The sequence below is a fragment of the Gobio gobio genome (genome assembly GCF_949357685.1).
Source record: "Gobio gobio genome assembly, chromosome: 22".
NCBI lineage: Eukaryota > Metazoa > Chordata > Actinopteri > Cypriniformes > Gobionidae > Gobio > Gobio gobio.
The window spans coordinates 30,475,025-30,496,208 of NC_137118.1; the positions used below are offsets into that span (position 1 = coordinate 30,475,025).

General features: G+C 40.1%; 2 protein-coding genes across 2 annotated transcripts in view; one reads left to right on the forward strand and one right to left on the reverse strand.

The window, feature by feature from the left end:
* Positions 1-10,027, forward strand: part of phldb2a (pleckstrin homology-like domain, family B, member 2a) — a 76,331-nt gene extending 66,304 nt beyond the window's left edge. Inside the window, exons 12-17 of the mRNA XM_079805381.1 lie at positions 3,567-3,759; positions 6,160-6,250; positions 6,361-6,477; positions 7,924-8,143; positions 8,894-8,979; positions 9,070-10,027. Coding sequence (XP_079661507.1) covers positions 3,567-3,759; positions 6,160-6,250; positions 6,361-6,477; positions 7,924-8,143; positions 8,894-8,979; positions 9,070-9,210 — 848 coding nt within the window. The 3' untranslated portion in view covers positions 9,211-10,027. The remainder of the gene's footprint in view (positions 1-3,566; positions 3,760-6,159; positions 6,251-6,360; positions 6,478-7,923; positions 8,144-8,893; positions 8,980-9,069) is intronic.
* A 5,176-nt stretch (positions 10,028-15,203) lies between these two features.
* Positions 15,204-19,102, reverse strand: LOC307119223 (uncharacterized protein; the record flags this gene model as incomplete). The annotated part of the gene is made up of 1 exon (XM_079805382.1): positions 15,204-19,102. The coding sequence occupies one exon, from the start codon at positions 19,100-19,102 to the stop codon at positions 16,508-16,510; it is 2,595 nt and encodes an 864-aa protein (XP_079661508.1). The 3' UTR covers positions 15,204-16,507.
* Between the last annotated feature and the right edge of the window lie 2,082 nt (positions 19,103-21,184).

Here is a 21,184-nt window from a genome sequence, read left to right on the forward strand (position 1 = left end):
TAGAGTCCGATTGGTCCGACCAGCACTGGATGGTTCTGAGGGCGGGTGCTTCCTGTTTCAGTCTCTGCCTGTAAGCGGGCAGAAGGATGATGGAAGCGTGATCCGATTTGCCAAATGGTGGGCGCGGGAGTGATTTGTAACCATCCTTGAAGGGAGAGTAACAATGATCCAGAACTCGGTTCCCTCGTGTGTTGAAGCTAACATGTTGGTGGTATTTGGGTGCGATGCGCTTGAAGTTGGCTTTGTTAAAGTCCCCGGTCACAATAAACGCAGCCTCAGGATGCGCGGTTTCCTGCTCACTCACTGACCTATACAGTTCCTTCAGTGCCCGGTCTGTGTCGGCTTGTGGGGGAATATACACCGCTGTGATGATGACCGCTGTGAATTCCCTCGGTAGCCAGAATGGTCGACACATAACCGTGAGAAATTCCAGATCAGGAGAACAGAAAGACTTGATAGAATGTACGTTCCTCTGATCACACCAGGATCGGTTGATCATAAAACATACACCCCCGCCTTTGCTTTTCCTGGAGAGATCTTTTTCTCTGTCCATCCGATGCACGGAGAACCCCGTGGTTTCGATGGCCGAATCTGGAATCTCAGCGGACATCCAAGTTTCTGTAAGGCAGATAATGCAGCAGTCCCTCGTCTCTCGTTGGAAAGAGATCCGTGCTCTCAGCTCGCAGAGTTTATTGTCCAGAGACTGAACATTTGCCAGTAAAATACTGGGAAGCGGGGGTCGGTTTGCGCGGCGTCTTAATCTGATGAGCACGCCGGCTCAGTCTGAGGCTGCGCAGTACACTCAGCCATCAGGAAGTGAGTGTTTCTAATTTACTTCACTTTTCCCCGTCAAAGCCTATGGAGTCGCTGTGTCCATTTCTTTTACTGTCTATGGTTTTTCAACGCCTCTGGCTTTAACTGCCACATTAGCGCCAAAACGCTATTTATTGTTTGAATTTCGTATTAAAACTTTAACATTTTTAAAAGACTTTGTTTCATATCAAAAGCAGGTTTGGCAATTTGAGAGCGAGAGATGCGTGTGAGTGATAGAGAGACGGAGGGAGAGCAGGGAAAGGACATGCAGCTGAACGAATACGCTGCGTGTTTTAAATAGCGTTAAAAAATTAAGAATAACGACACGCAATATGTGGCGGCCGGTGTTGATTCTGTGGTGCACTGCCACGAATTAGTCTATGTGTGCGAAACACTGCTATGGATTCCTTGGTGTCATGCCAAATCTGAGGATACCGATTTTGCCAAGATTGGATGGAATCACGTGTCCGCCCTTTTGAATTGTATCATAAATTGCAATATCTTTTAAACGATTTGACATGTCTTCACAAAATTTGATAAGGATCATTGAAAGCATGTCCTGAATGTACCTGAGAAGTTCAAATAAAGCGCTACCTAGTGTTCCAGAGATATAATTTTTTTTGCAAAAACGCTTATAACTTTGGAAAACATAGTTCAAAATTTTATTTTATTTTGATTATATTTCATTAAATTCCTTGGTTTATGCCGATTCCAACGATATCTCATGTCATTTTCCAACAATGTGACTGTCCGCCATATTGAAGCAAATGAAAAACTATTATTACAGTGCATCCGGAAAGTATTTACAGCGATTCACTTTTTCCACATTTTATGTTGTTAAGCCTTATTCCAAAATGCATTCATAATTTTTTTCCCTCAATTCTACAAACAATACCCCATAATGACAACGTGAAAGAAGTTTGTTTGAAATCTTTGCAAATTTATTAATAATTAAGTAACGAGAAAATCACATGTACATAAGTATTCATAGCCTTTGTCATGTCACTCAAAATTGAGCTCAGGTGCATCCTGTTTCCACTGATCATCCTTGAGATGTTTCTACAACTTGACTGCAGTCCACCTGTGGCAAATTCAGTTGATTGGACATGATTTTGAAAGGCACACACCTATCTATATAAGGTCCCACAGTTAACAGTGCATGTCAGAGCACAAACCAAGTCATGAAGTCCAAGAACCTCCGAGACAGGATTGTATTAAGGCACAGAAACATTTCTGCAGCATTGCAGGTCACAATGAGCACAGTGGCCTCCAGCTTCCGTAAATGGAAGTAGTTTGGAACCACCAGGACTCTTCCTAGATCTGGCCACCCAGCCAAACTGAGCGTTCAGGGGAGAAGGGCCTTAGTCAGGGAGGTGACCAAGAACCCAATGGTCACTCTGACAGAGCTCCAGCGTTTCTCTGTGGAGAAAGGAGAACCTTCCAGAAGAATAATTTTCTCTGCAGCACTCCACCAATCAGGTCTGTATGGTAGAGTGGCCAGACGGAAGCCACTCCTCAGTAAAAGGCCGCCTGGAGTTTGCCAAAAGGCCCCTGAAGAACGAGAAACAAAATTCTCTGGTCTGATGAAACAAAGATTGAACTGTTTGGCCTGAATGGCAGGCGTCATGTCTGGAGGAAACCAGGCACTGATCATCACCTGGCCAAAACAATCCCTACAGTGAAGCATGGTGGTGACAGCATCATGCTGTGGTGATGTTGAGGGACTAGTCAGGATCGAGGGAAAGATACAGAGACAGAGACATCTTTGATGAAAACCTGCTCCAGAGCGCTCTGGACCACAGACTGGGGCGAAGGTTCCTAAGCACACAGCCAATATAACAAAGGAGTGGCTAAGGGACAACTCTGTGAACATCCTTGAGTGGCCCAGCCAGAGTTTTAATGATGCACACTTTTAGTGATGGTAATAAATAGTAATCTGACCAATTTCTCTAGGACAAACTCTATAGCGCCACCACCAGTTCAAAAATTAACTTTTCCAAAAGTTATAACTTTTGAACCCTTTTAGAAAAATTTTGTTCACCTGATTCCTCTCTTAATGCTGATCACATTCAACAGCTTACATTAAGCTTACATTAATTCCGACAATATCTCATTTGTCATTTTCCAACAATGTGACTGTCCCCCCATATTGAAGCAAACGACAAACAGGTTTTTTGCTACTCCTCTTACAAATTTTGCCCAGTTGTGTCCAAAATCGTGTCAGATTTCGATTGAGCCACACAGAAATGACTGAACAAATGATGATCAAAATGATTTTTGATATTCACTACCATTCCTGAGAAATACCTCTCTGAAGATTACCTTGCCTGTGTTTGTTGTCTTATGCTAGTTAGCTTAGCATGCCAATCAAGTAGCAATAAACATAATTTATGTTAGTGACCAAGTTATCTTAGATTGCTAATTGGTTAATATGCTAACTAATGCTTTGGTGTGCTCGTTCTCACACTGAAAGCTCTCCTCGACAGCTTGGTGAATCAGCGTCAACTGAGTGTTGCAACTTGTTAAGCCACAAGCCCAGAACCTTTCACCCTTCTTTTTTGTCTTTGTTTGCTTGTTGTACTTTTTGCTTGCTGTACATGCTATGACTATGAAGAAACAAACTAAAAACTAGTGATTAAATAATATAATTAAATATTTCAAATATATTAGAAAAATCTTGTAAGTCTCGAGAGAAATACATTTTTTGGAAGAAATTATTTTTCTTTTTATTCAATTCTTCTTTTGTCTTGCAGCAGGTCAAATGTATCTGGATGACGAGAGGCAGAAAATGAATGAGATGTCCAATAGAACGGTTTCTGAGACAAACGTCTTCCTGGAGCCATTCCTTTACTTGGATAACGGACACAACTTTGACACAATGAGCGTGGACAGTACAGAAAGCCTGGAGACCAGCATTTCTGCTTGTTCACCAGACAACATCTCAAGGTGAGACCAAGATCAGGATAAGTCTTTTCTGACCATTTAAACCATATTTTTAGCATTCAGTATTTTAGCATTTAGATGATTTAGATGTCAGATATTTGCTGGAAACCTAAGATATACTTTTTTTGGCACCTAAGAAAATAATTTAAAGGTGCAGTAAGTGATTTCTGAGAAACACTTTTGATATTTCAAATCGACACCCAAAACAAACACACCCCTGCCTTCATTGCTCCTACCTGAAATAACGAACACGCTATGCAACACAGGCAACCATTAACAGCTGGGCTGGCGAAGTATGGATAAATCAGCTGTGACTCAACAACAACAATAGCATATCTTGATTCTGTGAAACATAGCAAAAATCAATGCTACTCTCGTATCGAGCAGAAACAAAGCAACCTCGGCGTCCGTTTTCACACCTTCCTGCTCTCTAACGTCTCTCCAGCGCTCTCCAGAGCTTTTCCAATATTAACGTGGGTCCTAGCTCGTACCTGCTCAGAACCCTTCTTTTTTCAATCATATTCCTCTGACCTTTTCCTCTTTGGTAACATCTCAGCCATCTCTCTTTTTGCAGTCTTCCTACAAATGTCCAGCTTGCTCACTCTCTCCCCCAGCATATACACCCCCTACTGCTGATTGGCCTCAAGAGTGCTGTGGCGATTGGTCTGATCCACTTAGTTTTTTCTCCTATTTACACAGCCTATGACTGCAAACACAATATTTTTTAAACCCACTCACAGAACAGACATCTAGCAAATATTCTCATAATTGTTTGTTTCGCAAAATCGCTTACTGCATCTTTAAAACCTGGTACACAGTAACATCCACTTTAAAGGGGTCATGAACTGGCTTTTTAATTTTTTTATACGGTTGTCTGAGGTCAGCTTATGAAGTTTGCTTGGTTTTTACTTTCAAAAACACCATAATGAATAAGTAATAGGCTATTTTCTGCCCTGGTTTTGAGCCTCTCTCACATGGAATGCTCAGTTTTTATGGGCGTGCCACACTGAAGACTTGGAAGTAAATGCACACTGCTATGATTGGATAAGCTTTGCATATTTAATGAGCTTCGGCTCCCCCGTGAGTACACATGAGGCATTGTTTTGAAAGTGTATGGAAAAACCACAACCGGAATGATTCGTCCCACAGCTAGGGATCACAAAATGTATTTATCAAACAAACACAATGATTTATCTCTCATCCACCCGCAGTTGATTGATTATTTTTATGTTACTTGGCCCACCCGATCGGTGGATATAACCGCAAACCGTGCATCACACACACAAGTACACACACAAGCCAAGTACGTTGCAGACAGCATGATCAAAACTTCTGCGATTGTATTTTTCCTTCAAGTATCAAGTCAAGAGAGTGAACAACGCACATCAAGAAAGGAATGTTATTTCACTATTTAAGATGATACGTATTGTAAGCCCGTCTGGAAAACACATAGCCCCACGACCTTGGGCTTTGCGAGCCCTGTGACAGCGTGGTAAGTTATGTTTAGTTAGACATGTACACATAATCAATAGATATCAAATGATCTGTAACAATGCAATACTATCACATATAAAAAACATTTTTACCCACATTAGTGTGTTGCTTCATTCATTCATGTAATCTCATTCTGTCTGCAAATCCAGTATCTTGTTTACAAACGAATCCGTGGTGAAATGAAGGAACAAATGTGCAATGTCTTACGCATTTGAGCTGGAACTTCGTTAAAAATAAAGTTCAACCACACATTCCCAATATTAGAATCCGAAGGAAGCTTAAGCAGCGACTGTGTTCTTCCACAACCAGGCACAGAGCAATATCTTGCTATCTTCAGCATGTTTATGGGCGGGGCTACATAATCAGGCGTACTGTTGAGACGGCGTTTCACGATGACGTAAAGGGTTGGCATATTCTGAGATCGAGCGTTTGCTGGGCCTGGTGTCAATAAAAGCTTTTTTTTTTACTAACAAGGACATTTTCAGCTCCGAAACTTACAGGATATTCTTATATCACGATAAACTTGTAAATATCAAAGGCTGAATGAAAAGTAGATTTCTCAATTCAAGACCCCTTTAAATGCAGCTTTTAAAGTAACTATTATATTGTTGGCATTAACATTGTTATTACTGTTTATAAGGATGCTGTATAGACAGAAGTCTGCCTTTAAGTAGCCTAGATATACACACATATACACACAGGAATTTTTATTGCATTCCAAGGTCGTTCCAAGTAGTTGAACCTTAAGAGGCTCTGGAACGCATTGCAAAATGAGGTTGAGGGTTTTAAATCTCTGATTTTATTGGACAATTTTTATACTAGATTTTTACTAGAAAAATCTTATTAAGACCTGAAAATCATCAGTTTTAAACATACTGTCTAACAAAAAATGTGTGTTTGTCGGTACAGTGCTAGCACAACTAACATGGCGAAGATAGAGGAGATGGAGTGCATGCTAAGAGAATCTCAAGCTGAGAAGAACAGACTGCTGGAGCACAGGGTACATCGGTTTCTTCATAAACTTTCTTTTCTCTGAATCTGCATGCTTTTTAAAAAAAATCCAATTTACAGATGCATGAAAATAGAACGTGTTTTCTTTCCCATGTGCAGGAGAGGGAGATGGAGTTGCGCAGACAGGCTCTTGAAGACGAGAGGAGAAGGAGGGAGGAATTGGAGAGGAGACTGCAGGAGGAGACAAACCGCCGACAGAAACTAGTGGAGAGAGAGGTGAATCTCCAGAAAATAGACATAAAGACCAGTGGACATGGAAGAGAGGAAGATTCATCTTACAGCATTTAATGCAACTCAAAACTTTGATTATGGATGCACTGATTTGGAAAATACACTATTATAAGCACACACAATGGATAAATAAGAATAGATACAAATAAATATTCTAATATTCTACTAACTATTTTCATTCAGTAATATTTGTACTTTAAACTTTAAAACCTACTTTTGATCAATTTTGATAATTATAATCATAAATGATGCATCATAAATATATTTGTCTTTTATAACATAAGCACATTTTTCTTTACAAAAAAATATTTTTTTGCTTTTTTAAGCAACTAAGTTTTTTTTTTAAAGGGATAGTTCACCCAAAAATGAAAATTACCCCATGATTTACTCACCCTCAAGCCTAGGTGTATATGACATTCTTCTTTCAGACAAACACAATCGGAGATGTATTTAAATATGTCCTGGCTCTTCTAAGCTTCTAAGCTGTATTCGTCTGAAAGAAGAATGCCACATACACCTAGGATGGCTTAAGGGTGAGAAAATCTTGGGGTAATTTTCCTTTTTGGGTGAACTATCCCTTTTTTTTATCTATGACATAAGATGCAGCTAGAATCCAAAATTAACTTTTTGCCATGTCATCACTATCAGGTGATTTTAGAATTTATTTTCCAAAATATTTTTTTTCTCTGACAAAGCTTGCATTTTGCATCATAATTGTTATTTTTGTCCTATTATTTATGTTGTCCATATTTATTTATTATATTATGAATAGAAAATGCTGTAGATCCTATACAACTTAATAAATGTAATAATAATAATTATGATTGTTATTATTAGTATACATTTTATTTATAGGTCCGAAACTCTGGAATAGTCTCCCACTCTATGTGAGGTCAGCTCCTTCAATTGTCGTTTTTAAGTCTTATTTAAAAACATATTTATTTTCGTTAGCATTTGAATGTTGAGTTTGCTTGGGTATATGCAACATTTAAATGTTGTTTTATTGTTTTAATCTTATCTCTGTACAGCACTTTGGGGCAACAGCTGTTGTTTAAAAATGTGCTATATAAATAAATTTGCTTGCTTGCTTTTCAGGGTACTTAAAAATGCTTTGCAAGAGATAAAAGTACAAAAGCAGTATAGCAAAAGCTTAAAAACAACAAAATCAATATAATAAAACCAGTAACGCACCAATAATCACACATTAAAAGCTTATTGACGATGGTTTTAATTTGATAATAATCAACGTATAAATATGGGTGGCCAATAAATGAGTGCATCTCTGCCTCTGATCAGATCTGAGAGAATGTGTGCAGTAACATTCTAATGCTAAATATGGCTAGTTATTAGACTCCCTCTTTCACTCTTTACAAATGTGTTTACACAGACACACTTTAACGACCTTGTATAATTTTTGCCGTTTGTGTCTAGTCTCGTCCGTTGACACGCTATCTCCCAGTGAGGAAGGATGACTTTGACCTGAGAGGTCACATCGAGGCAGCGGGTCACCATCCTGAAACTTGTTTTCACCTAGCCATCACAGAGAAGACCGGCAGGGGGTTCTTGATTAAAATGGGTGGAAAAATCAAAACATGGAAGAAGCGCTGGTTCGTCTTTGACCGCAATCGAAGGACACTGGCATATTATGCTGGTAATTACAATGACTTTTCAGTTGGACTTATCAAGCTCTATCAACAGTGCCTGTGGCCTGCAGTGAATTACCACGGAATATTAAATGTTTATCTGTCACTCATTTTGTATAAACAGTTTTAAAATGTGCTTACAGTAATGCATTTCAAATAGAGACCTTGCAGGCAAAAGTTCTGGAAATCTGAAGCATTTTTTGGGTAGTGAACTTTATTTTTCCAGACAAAAAGTCTTTGTTGAGCTGTAAATAATCATCCATTAAAGCACTGTAATTATCAGCCTTTTTTAACCATTTTTCAGTAGTAATTATGAACAAGCCACAGATATATTGAATCCAGAATACTTATTTAATTCTATGTTTTAATTTTTTTTTCTATGCATGACAGTGAAATGTAAACTTAAACTATTAACTAAATATGACCTTATTTATAAGTCATGCAAAATAAATTTGCCGTGAAACTAGATTACACCACAAGGGGGCAACACCGAGCTGTGCCCTTCACGGACATCACAGGAGACAATGGCTATGTTCTGCAATAACCTGCAAATCATTCCAGATTTATCATACAAAGATCTGTTATCCACCACTTTTTTATTTTACACAGTTTTACTTGTATACTTATAAATAGGCATAGAATATTTGACTTTAACCTTTGTTAAATTGTTTTATTATACTGTAAAATAGAAAAAAAAATAACAAAGGTTAAGCCACATGCTCTCTTCAAAAAAGATAAATGGTTTTATTTTTCTCCAGATAAACATGAGACCAAAATGAAGGGTGTTATCTACTTCCAAGCCATTGAGGAAGTGTATTATGACCACCTAAAGAACGCACACAAGGTGAGCTACAAAAATGGTGCTCGTTGTTACAATTGATACTTTTTTTCCTCCCATTCATCTTGTTTAATCCACACTCTTATATTCCATCAGAGCCCAAACCCCTCCCTGACGTTTAGTGTGAAGACACATGACCGGGTTTATTACATGGTGGCTCCTTCCCCAGAAGCCATGAGAATCTGGATGGATGTTATCGTCACTGGAGCGGAGGGATATACACACTTCCTGGTGTGAGCAGGGCTCACCTGTAACGACATTTAACAAGCCCAAAGTAAAATGGCTTATTCTTCACAGTTCAGCTCGGCCTGCTGAAGGATCCGGGTAATAGGCACATTCTCCATGTCCACCTTTCAGAAGAGGTTACACTTTTATGATTCTCTTTTACCAGTACTGATCGTGACGAGAGTGTGGACAGTGCATTTTGCAGTCCTCCATGACCTAGTTTGGAAAAACTGGTGCTTTACCCACTGCCTCCTGTCCTGAGTAGAAGCAGCTTTCAGACTTCAAAGGTACCAACTCTTGAATTTTTTCACCCTGTTTTGTTCACTTCTGGGGTGAGACCAGACAGGTGTAAGAACAGCACTGTAAATAAGAAGCTGTGGACTTCACACCTCACAAACGTGCCAACTCGTAATGAAGCTTTGACATGGATATACCTCAAAGAAATAACCAAAGACACCAAAGTCAGAGTGTTCCTGGTGTGCCATACAGACTCTACCAAACATCAGGGTATTGTTCAGTACTGTTTTATATCCAACACTACTGAACATGAATTTAGAAATGTTATTTCAAATGACATTTAGAAGTTTTTTTGTTAATTGACATCTCTGTCTTTATACAATTTATATTATTCCCTCTTTTACCAAGTGCCTTGCATTTGTCAATATCTGATGAGAATAGTTATAAATTTAGCTACAGGACTTGTAGAATGACATAAACAGACTGTGTTTATTATACGTTTTTTGTACTGCAGTAATGACGTATTTTTGTAGGCCAACCCGAAAGTTAGCATCACCCTGGTTCCCTCAATAAAAACACATTAGGATTTTTCCATGGGCTTTTGGATTATTGCTGAAAATGAGATCTGTGACTAACAAAAGTTAATGATTCTTACATGTTTTGTGTGAATACGATCGGCAGTAGTTAAAAGCTAAAGGTAGGCTCTAAACAAACTACAGACAGTTGCATCACTTCAACATCACCATCACTAAACTTCCGCAAACTTGTTCAGTCTTTATATAAAAACATTTTCCCTGAAAGTTACTCTATAATAGTTTGCAAGAGCATGATTAAACACACCAAGACTATGAAAGCGGACTAGTGAGTAGATGAGTTTCACCCAAAAATGAAAATTCTGTCATTAATTACTCACCCTCATGTTGTTCCAAACCCATAAGACCTTCTTTCATCTTCGGAACGCAAATTATGATATTTTTGATTAAATCTGAGAGCTCTCCGACCCCTCCATAGACAGCTATTTAATTACCACTTTCAAGGTCCAGAAAGGTATTGAAAACATAGTTAAAATAGTCTATGCGACTCCAGTGGTGCAATCTTACTTTTATGAAGCGCATATTCACACGCACGCATCGTGGTGCCCACCAATGGTAAGCCGGCGTGTTGGCGTAACTCTGACGTAACTCGGAAGTGCTGGACTGTATTTACTACGTCAACAGCATAGGAGACTGACACAGACGTGAAGAAATTGTTGAATAAAGTCGTTTGTTTGTTTTTTGCGCACCAAAAAGTATTCCCGTCGCTTCATAAAATTAAGGTTAAACCACTGGAGTCACATGGACTATTTTATTGAAGTTTTTACTACCTTTCTGGGCCTTGAAAGTGTTAATTAAATAGCTGTCTATGGAAGGGCCTGAGAGCTCTCGGATTTCATCAGAAATATCTTAATTTGTGTTGTGAAGATGAATGAAGGTCTTACGGGTTTGGAACGACATGAGGTTGAGTAATTAATGACAGAATTTTCATTTTTGGGTGAACTAAACCTTTAATGTCGCTGACAATCTCTTGTAGTCCCATTTAGCCACTTGTTAGCTACCTTTTTCAGGACACATAAAAGGTTTAAAAAAATATTCACAAGAGTGTATTATTGATGTATTTTATGTCGTAGTAGAATAAAATATAAAAATATATTCACCACAGACCTTATTTCAGGCATTTAACCAAATACCCATTCAAAAAAACCTACTGTCTTCAGTATGATGGAACCGGAAGTGCTAAAATGCTAACCCGTTTCAGGGTTTTGGCCTACACAAATACGTCATCCCTGCAGCACTATTATTGTGCCTCCCTGATGCTCAGGAACATTCCAGAAGGAAGAATTTAGCACCAAAGAAAAGCTGAATTTTAGTTTCAGCATGATATGAATGTAATACCGTACACCCATTAGATTAGATTTATTAAATAGATAAGGCTTTTAAATAAATATTTTTTTTTATTTTCATAATATTTTTTTATTGAATTAATTGATTTCTCTATGTCATTGTGGGTTGTACCGCAGCTGTCCAGCAGATGCTTTTACTTGCAGTGATATTGAAATGATTGCAGAATGCATTCACTGCAATAATCTCATTTGACCCCTACAAAAAGTTTTGTTATCGCTGAACAAATCTATATGCATGTCTGATTGTGTATCTGATATATATATAAAACATATATATATTATTATTTTTATTTTTTTTTACTTTTTTTAATGTAGGAATCAGTATAATTTCATTTAGAGTAATAGCAAAATAGAAAATATATGAATATTGGTGTCAAGAAGAAATGCCAAGGTTGTCGTGTTAGGAAAAATGAAGGCACGTGCAGTCTAAAAGCAAAACATCTTGTTCAGTGGTTCTCAAGTGGTTTTGTTTCAGAAACCAGATTTTCATACATGCAGCCTTAGACAAGAGATATGGGAAGTGTTTTTCTTCCTTTTTAAAAGTTTATCAATCTATTTGTTTTGCCAACCCAATAATGTGCAATTATAAGAGTAGTTGCATTTTATTTGCATTGTTTTTTCTCCTAACATCATCCCAGTTAAAGGAACACGCCACTTTTTTTGAAAATAGGCTCTCTTCTGTAGTTAAATTGTGTACTAAGACCGACGGAAAATGAAAAGTTGCGATTTTCTAGGCCAATATGGCTAGGAACTATACTCTCATTCCTGCGTAATAATCAAGGAACTTTGCTGCCGTACCATGGGTGCAGCAGGCACAATGATATTACGCAGCGCCTGAAAATAGTCCCCAGAATGCTCCCTGTGCAAGCAGGTTGTCACGTTGGTTATGTTGACGGAAGTTAGCCTATTTCAAGGCGCTGCGAAATATCATTCTGATATGATGCTGCTGCACCCAAAAATGTCGAAACTCTTTGGTAATTTTCTAATCAGATTCAATGATCTATGCTAAGCTATGCTAAAAGTGCTACCGCCAGACCCGGAGATCGGCTGAGGGAGTTGGAAAATGAGCCTATTTTCAAAAAAGTGGCATGTTCCTTTAAGAACCACTGATGATATTTGAAGGCCAAATTGTATCATTCTTGCAATCATGTCTGTCATTCAGCCTCATTTAAATCACAGGGCATTTTTTCTGGCAAATACTTCCACATTTTCACCAACAATTTGGCCATGAAATGAATTAATTGTAGTTTGCCAGCCAAAAGATCATTGTTGCACTTTGAGACTGAACAGCATTTTAGAGGAGCTTTTTCAGCTTTCACTATAGACAATACAGTACATTACTGCATAAGCACAGCAAATCATTATAAAGATTACAATAATAAAAGTAGGCCTACTTCTTTCAAATATATCACAATACTTATATATTCAGCTTTTATCAGTATTTTTTTTAACTATTCAGTGTTTTTTTTTTAGATAAAAGCTATATTTTTATTGTAAGCATGTTTTTAGCTCATTTAAAATGTGAACCATAATAAAATCATATGTACGAAACCAATGTTTTTTTCCCCCATTTGTCTGTATTTTGAAAATTATGACTGATAACGTTGGCTTTGAGCTGAATGTTTGTGTATATTTATGCATCATTGTTATTTGTGATGAATAACTGCAGAACATGGCTGCAAATTGAGACATGAAACATGAGCATATTTCCCATCCCGCCTCTCACACCCTCTCACCTACAGTACACCCAGAAACATGATCAAGTGTGATTCAATGAATTCATTACAACTAGAATGTTCAATACAGCCCATCTGTCACATACACTACCAGTTTTTAAAATGCTACATACTACTTTTAACATTTTGGACAGATAAATTGTTTTACGTGTGTAATGTGAGAGTCCATTTTAGAACTCCTTGCCTCCTCACCACACCCCTCCTCTTCCCGGTCCCTCATTGGCTGACCTAGTGAGGTTGCCATAGCAACGTTTTTTTCAGTGGTGCATGGATAATTAGCCAAACATCTCCTAACAGAACATCTTTTCACTGGTGGTGTTTATATACACCAATAGGGAATAAGACACCTTCTGTTGTTATGACCTGTTTTAAAGTATCAGGAGAGTTTATAACAATCCATCCATCTTATAATGGTGCATTTGTTATTTTTTGTAAAAGGAATATGAACTAAAGGGTATGTAATATCAGACAACATGGTTCAAATATTCTGATGGTATCCATTTCTATGCATTTCCATTGTGCCTTTGCTTTGAGACATAGGAAATGGTGTTTTCACCTAGTTTCAATGTTTCAAAACAAATCTCTTAGAGAGATTATGATGTTAATCTCATGTTTGGATGCACGTAAATAAACTAAAAGCATATGAAGATAATCTTAAATCGCATTTCATTCTTTGTGATTATGTCTGCATGTAATTATGAATATGGCTATTTGTGCCATCTGCTTTAGGGGAGGATCACCTCTGGTACTGTCCAGCATGGCTGCATTAGCATGCCAGCATATTTCATTAAATTTAGACAATTCCATCATGCAGGATTTATCTTTTGCACATCTCCCTGCACTGTTCAGCTGCGCCTTATATCAGACTGCAGGCTGCATTTGACATTTTCGCTTTACAATGATTCACTTAAATGTTTGTAATTGAGGCTACGTGATCATCATCATTATTCATATTCACAATCAGACCTCAGGTTTTGCCGTGTTTGGAGCAGCACATTCTGTGACGGAAAAACAGACAAGTTATTTCGTATGCCTTTCATCTTCTTCAGACCCCAGGGGGTGTCAGATCCATAAGCAAGGGACGGTTTCTATTAACAGTGAGCTGCTCTTTGGCTAATCACCCTGTGAAGTGAAGTCCTCGTGTTGTTCCAGTTAAACAATCCTACTGCCCTGGGCTCTGATTTGGACAACAAAGCCTTGTTTGTGCTGTGTCTGCTGATGTGTTGTTTTTCTTTTTCCTTATGGGAAAATTGCAAACTCCCTCTACCTCTGTTCACCCCGTGATGGAGATCAACACCTAAATCTCTGTCCTTACAAATATCAAATCTGTTATTTGATTTCAAAAGTATGAGTTTAAAAGAGCTGTGGTGTTAGTATAGTATGCAAAACATGCTAAAAAAGAATGTGAGTGAAAGACATCCTTACAAAGTGCTTTTAGCATTTCTTGTTATGTCACGACCGTCAAAAAACACAGCTGTGATGGAACCAAGTCTTGCTATTTTCTGCCCTCCCCTTCCTTGTTTTCTCTCTCCATCTGTACCACAATCTCTCTCTTTCTTATTCTCGTTCTCTATCTGTGCACCACTGTTCCCCCATTTTAGTGTTCATTCATTCCCTCAATTAAGTTTTATAAAGGATCCTCCATCCTCCGAGGATAAATAACTGTATCCTCGTTTCGATTAGAGACAACATAACAACCCATTAGAAAAATATAATTTGCATACAGCAGCTGCATGCTTGCGTGGCAGGAATTAGTGTATTAGCATCTTAGCATACAGCTCACTGACCAGGGGATGCTGACATTCATTAAGGTTTGCTATTCAGGTCAGTGGGTTTTTCAGCCCAACAGCATGGCGCTGCAGAGGAAGCTGGGGGTGGGGGTGTTTGGCAGTGGTGGGGGCCTGGGTCTTTATAGTGGAAAGCTCTGTGGGGATCCCATTCTACTGTCTGTCCTCGAACCGAAGAGTAACATGGTTACATAATGTGACTGCAGAGGACAATGTACTTCACCGTAAGTCCCTCACAACCTAATTCTGTCCTATGCAATCGATTACCAAACCACAAAGCACCCTGCATGACATTGAAATCGTTCTAGGTATAATCACATTTTATTGATTAAATAGGAAACAATGTGACATTAAGATATTCACACCCACTCATTCACATATACACACGCATACACACAAAAATAGTACTCTATTAAACATGTGATGGCAACTTAAAAAAAGGTTTCATCCAAAACTGACACCACTGTCATCCATGAAAGTCTTAGCTTACCTATAACACCAACTGCCTGTGAAACATCATCTTTACTGTCCTTAGACTTCTTTAATGCAGTCTCACACAAAGTTCAGTTCAGTGCAGGCAGAAAGAAAGAAAAATCCACAGAGTTAGATCCATATGCCTCATGGTTGTTCGATGACATGTTACATACACGTTACAGTTGACAGGCACTGTGTGACTTAACACAGTGTTTAAAAACAGCAAGAAAAGGACATTTGTGGGGAGCGGAAGAGGAGTGTGATGGCTCGTCTGGTTGAAAAAGTAGGGCATGCGTTCTGCTACATACATTCAAAAGATGCTGTGGAATATCCTGTCTTGGCATGAACTGTACAGGTAAATTTTTTTGTTTGTTTGCATACAACACGTGGGAGCTCCAAGAAGACTTGTTGAAGACAATGTTTTGTTCCACAAAGTTCAATTGAAAAAGAAAAAATTGGAAAAAGACACTAAAAAAGAAAATCTAAAAAAGAAGTCCAAGTAACAAAGGCTACAAAGATCCCTCCATCGCTCTGTAATAAAACATTTTTTTCTGTGTGGCAGTCCAGGAAGATAAGAAAAAGCACCTTTGTGATGATACTGGGCCCCTCTAGTGTGTTGTAGACCTGGACGAAAACCACAAGACTCGATGATGACTCGCTTGTTTCTTCTCTGAGGCTGTTTATTGCCGCAAAATACCATTATGGATGACACCGGAGATAATGGAAGGATGCATTGGTTGTTTCTTCAGAGAAGGTCTACACAGCTTTAGATTCCATGTGAGGGCTCTTGTGCTTTAGTGCCTGCCACTTAATTTGCATGTTTGGTTGCCATGGGGATTGATTAGACAGGGCCTGTGCATGTGCATCTGTTCCTGGTGGAACACAGAGTTGAATCCACAGCTTTAGTCTGTTCAAGAGTGATATGAATATAAACACCAGAATTGTGAGTAACACTGGTGTGTAAAATAGTTCAAATAAAGATAACAATCCAGTTGTTCCTGTGAGGATATTTGCTGCAAAAAGGAGTAAACCAGGCACAGTGATGCCTGACCAAATATGTTAAAAAGTATATCTTGAGAAAACCTTTGCCAGTGGAATGTTTCAAGGTTTTGTCATAGACAGGATTAGAATGTCAGTTATTTTCGGGTGACGGCAGCTGTAGCTGTTGGTGCAGGCTTATTGCTGGTCCGACGAACAGGCATTTTGGACACTGGTATCTTGGAACGTGCAGCTTCTGCCCTCCCCTGCACAGAATGGTAGGTTGCAGTAGATCCATATTTGATGGGGATCTTGGACTCCCGGGTTAAGCTTGTGGCACCAGCTATTGGATGTGTCTGGAGACAAAGTTTGTCATCAAGAATGTCCTCTTGGCTGTGAGAGAGGGTTGGTGTGACAGCCCCCGATTCTGTGGAGACATCGCTGAGGGCCTCTTTGCTGCTGCTTTCCCGTGATAGAGTGTATGGACTTTCCTCTTCATGTACCGGTGTTGGTAGATTTGAGTGGTCCTCATCTCCATTGGGCTGGGAATCTCGATGATGCAGCTTAGTAGGCCTGCCTCCACCACTCACAGGGATCTTACTCAGAGTTGTGGGCTTCACTGCAGGGCCCCTTTTCACAGCCTTGCTTGTGCTTTGAGTAGCCACTGAGTCTCTTTTGTCAGTTCCTTCTTGTCTTAACCTATCCTCCCTCAAATCCATGCTGACATCATCTTCTGCTCTTTTTGAAGAAATGAAGGATCGAGTATTACCTGGAGGAGACTTCAGGGCAGGAATTTGGGGTGTGGTGGTAACTGTTGGTGATTTCATCGTGGCAGAGGTAAGAATAGGAGCAGGCATGGATGTTGAGTGTGACGGGGCAACGGCAGATGGAAGTTTAGCAACAGGAGCAATTGTTTCAGAGATGGAGGCTTTTCTTACAGATGTTGTGCCAGTGTGGGTACTAAATTTTGAAGTTTGTCCTGTAGTTTGTTTTGTCTCAAGCTTGGAAATAGGAGCAGTGTTTCGGCTTGTTGATAATCCAAATGTTGTTACAAGTTTTGGTCTTGGTGTTGGTGCAGGGGCTGGAGTAGGTTTACCAAATGGTGGTGGGTAAGGGACATATTTGGTTGCAGAGGTAGACGCAGTATGTTTGGATTCGTGGGTAATGTTCAAAGTGGGTTTTGTTGCAGGGGTTGATGATTGGGTAGGTTTAGACACAAAGGTTGGGACAGGTTCAGTTTTAGTAACTGCAGCAGTTTCAGGGGTAGAACTAATTGTGGGTGAGGGGAAGATTTCAGAAGTAGTGGTCAAGATGGTCGGAGGAATGAGTGTAGAGGTTGGGATGGGTTTGGTCATGGGGGTAGTTGTGGAGCTAGATATTGTGGCAGGTTTGATTTCAGGGCTAGATTCAGGGGACAGGGCAGGTTTAGCTGGGGAAGTGGTAGATTTGGTTGTAGGGCTTGATAAAGGGCCTGGGGCAGGCTGTGTAATGGAGACAGATGTAGGGGTTGGTGTAGGTTGGATAATTGGAGTAGTTGAAGTTGCAGTGGCTTCATGTATTGGGATAGGTGTTGGTATAGGCTGGGTTATGGGCGTTGCTGAGGATGTAGGGATGGGTTTAGCGAGAGGGCTGGATGTTGGGGTAGGGATAATAGGGACAGTAGGCATAGACGGTGACATTTTGGTCACCGGAGGGGTCGTTGAGGTGACTGCAGGTTTTGTCAAAGGGCTGGGATTAGGTTTGGTGGTGGTAGGTGAAGGGGTGGGTTTGGTTGCTGAAGTAGGGGATGGTTTGGAGGAGGTGGTGGGGCTTAGAGTAGAAGTAGGAGAAGGACTAGGCTTTGATCTGGTAGAAGTTGAAGATGATGAAGTCTTCTCAGAATTATCCACTTTCTGTGTGCTAGGTGCTCCCTCCATTCTACTGCTAGCTTTGACCCATTCCGCCTCAACATCTGCTACAATATCACCACATGCCGTCAGTGAATCAAAGCTCAAAATTGATGAGATATCTCCGAGCAGCGTGCTCAAGCGTTCATTTGGTGGAGGTTTAGTCACCCTGCTCACCTTTGCAGAGTCCTCAGATGACGTAGGTCCCTCTTGCGGTGTAAGAAGCTGATGCTTTTCCTCTGTCTCCTCCACAGAGCGAGATGGAGGCCCAGGTGTTAATGTGAGACTCTCCTTTATAATCTCAACACTGTTGGAGCGGGAAGCAAGAAGGGGAGGGCCAGGTTGAGCCTCTTCCTCATCCTCCTTTTCTTTACCACGCCAACGTACTGTACCAAACAATCCTTTTAGGCCCTTCCGTTGGCGTCCAGGCCTCTGAGACTCGGTCTGAGCCTGCCGTTCTCCCATCAATCCCCGTCGGCCTTTGCGAAGCATATTGAGGAAGCTCAAAGACTTAGCAGAGGTGAGCGAGGAGATGGAATGCCGAGTAGGGGTGGTTTCTGAATTCATGTTTCCGCTCGTGAACTCCTCCTCCATTGGAGCATCCTCCTGTTGACTCTCATCCTCCTGGTCAAGATCCACCTGCTCTGCCTCTGCTTCTGGGGCAGTAGGCTCATTTAATTCATCCAGGGTTTTGCTTATTGGCGGCGGTGATTTAGGGCCACCATCTCCTTTCCCACGCATAGAGAAGATGCTAGCGACGCTGCTCCCAGGCTTCCGCTTGCCGAACAGTTTGAAGGCTTTTCTGATTTTACCTGGAGGCTGAGGGTCACATGGCGGTGGTTCACAGCTCTCAGACTGTGCATCCATATTCCAGCTCCACTGCAGTGTGTTTTTTCCTTCGCCTCGACGTCTCGGTCTACCCTCACACGTTCTCTCTTTGTAACCTCACGCTCAGATGAATGAAATACAACTCTGATGAGAATAAACAAATAAATTACCTTTTCCCTTTATATTTCTATAGATATATCTGTTTTTGCTGTATCTATCTCTGTCTCCACTCTCGTTCCCTCCTTCTGTCTATTGCTCTTTTTTTCAAGCGCTCCCTCTTTCTGTCTCTCTCTCGTTCTGTTCCTCCCTCTCTAGCCTCCGCCCTCCCTCTCTTTCTCTCTGCTTCTCTCCTCTGGCTGCTCCAGCTGGTCGCCATAGCAACTGAGGGTCTAAGCAGCTTTCGTCAGCAATGGAGCGGAGCCAGGGGCTGTCATCATCCTACCCTGTTTCCTTCTCTCTCTCTCTCTCTCTCTCTCTCTCTCTCTCTCTCTCACTCTCTCTCCTTGTCCACTCCCTATTTTCATCCAAGTGTTCCCATATCTTCCATCCCAGTTACTCATCCAGATTTATCATTTCTATTTGTGACCGTGTTCTCTTGCCATCAGCATCACTGCTGCAAATGGGACAAAGGACAACACAGGCAGCAAATGGCTCGGTTTAGAGCATCCCTGCTGTGATAGATTTACAAACAAGCCGCTCAAATATCAATCTGATCAAAATATATTACCACTCCAAGCCTGTGTATTGTACATCAAAGGGAGGACATATCGGAAGGGTGTTGAAATTTTTTAATGAATATGGCTGTGATTCGTGTGAACTGTCAAGGCTTAAACATTTCCCCCATAATTTCCCTCACTTTCCCCATCTCTTGTCGTCTCATATCCACTGTCTTTCTCTAACACCCTCTTCTTATGCCCCTCCCACTCAACCACCCACAATCTGTCTCCCACACACACAAAATTCCCGTAGGACATCACTACGTGCTCTTGTAGCCCGTCCTTTTGCTCAGTTGTCCCACCTATTTATCTGGGGTCTTATTGACATGAGAACTCCAATCATTGGAACTCATTTTTATTTATCAGCATTCCTCTCATCATGAGTTTGGCCCATCTCTCCATGTGGTATGTAATTTCATACGTAAATGGAAAAAAGAGACAAACGGAGAGAGAATTGCTTTGAAAAATAGGGAGATCATGAAAGCCAGCCAGAGGAAGAGAGACACTGATGCAGAGATGAAGGGGAATGGCCAAACCCATATCTCTTCTCTAGCACATCCATTTTTTTTAATGTATATAAGCAAAGCGGATTTTGAATGCAAAAAAAAGAAGACATTATTAGGTTGTATGATTCTAGGCAAAAAAAGTGATTTTTTTGTGCAAATTTACAAATTGAATTTAATTATGTATTTTAATTCTCTTCACAATTAGATTTAATATTTTTCTCATACTCTCTAGACTGCTCTGTAATGTATTTACCATCTTCATTTCTTTTTAATATACTTTGTTATTGATAAAAAAGTTTAAGGAAAAATTACGTTTTTGTCCCTTAGCATGACACCCCGTCTACATCCATTCTACATTTATTCTACTTTTCTCTCCTTATCTGCTCAGTATTCTCTCTTTTAAAACAGGCCTCTTTCCTCCTTTCTTCACCCCATCGCAACGAAACAATTAATTAATTCATCCCTGGATGATTTTATTTCAGTGCTGTGACGTATTTCCAAGTGAAACGGAATATTGAATAGAGGGCAGGGTTTTACTTCAGCGCTCCTCCTCTCCATCTCTCGCTCATAGCAGACTAACGGTTGGAGGGGAGTGGTTAAGGATATTCAAACCCAAACCGTCAAACTGCCGTCATCGGAAAGGGAACGCCATTCCAGACCGGAAGTTACTGTTCATATTTTGATTAAAGATTACCACGGCAAACAATTTTTTTTCTGTGTATTAACTTGCACGGATTAATTGTTCACCATAAGACCTGTAATGTGTGCTAACAAAGTAAATAAGATCGATTTTGATTTCAAGGGGACTTTAAGTGGTGCTTTCACTGGGGCTCACTAAACAGGCGTGACTCGCCAGACAGAATAACACATTACTCTGTGATGAGACACGAAAACACACA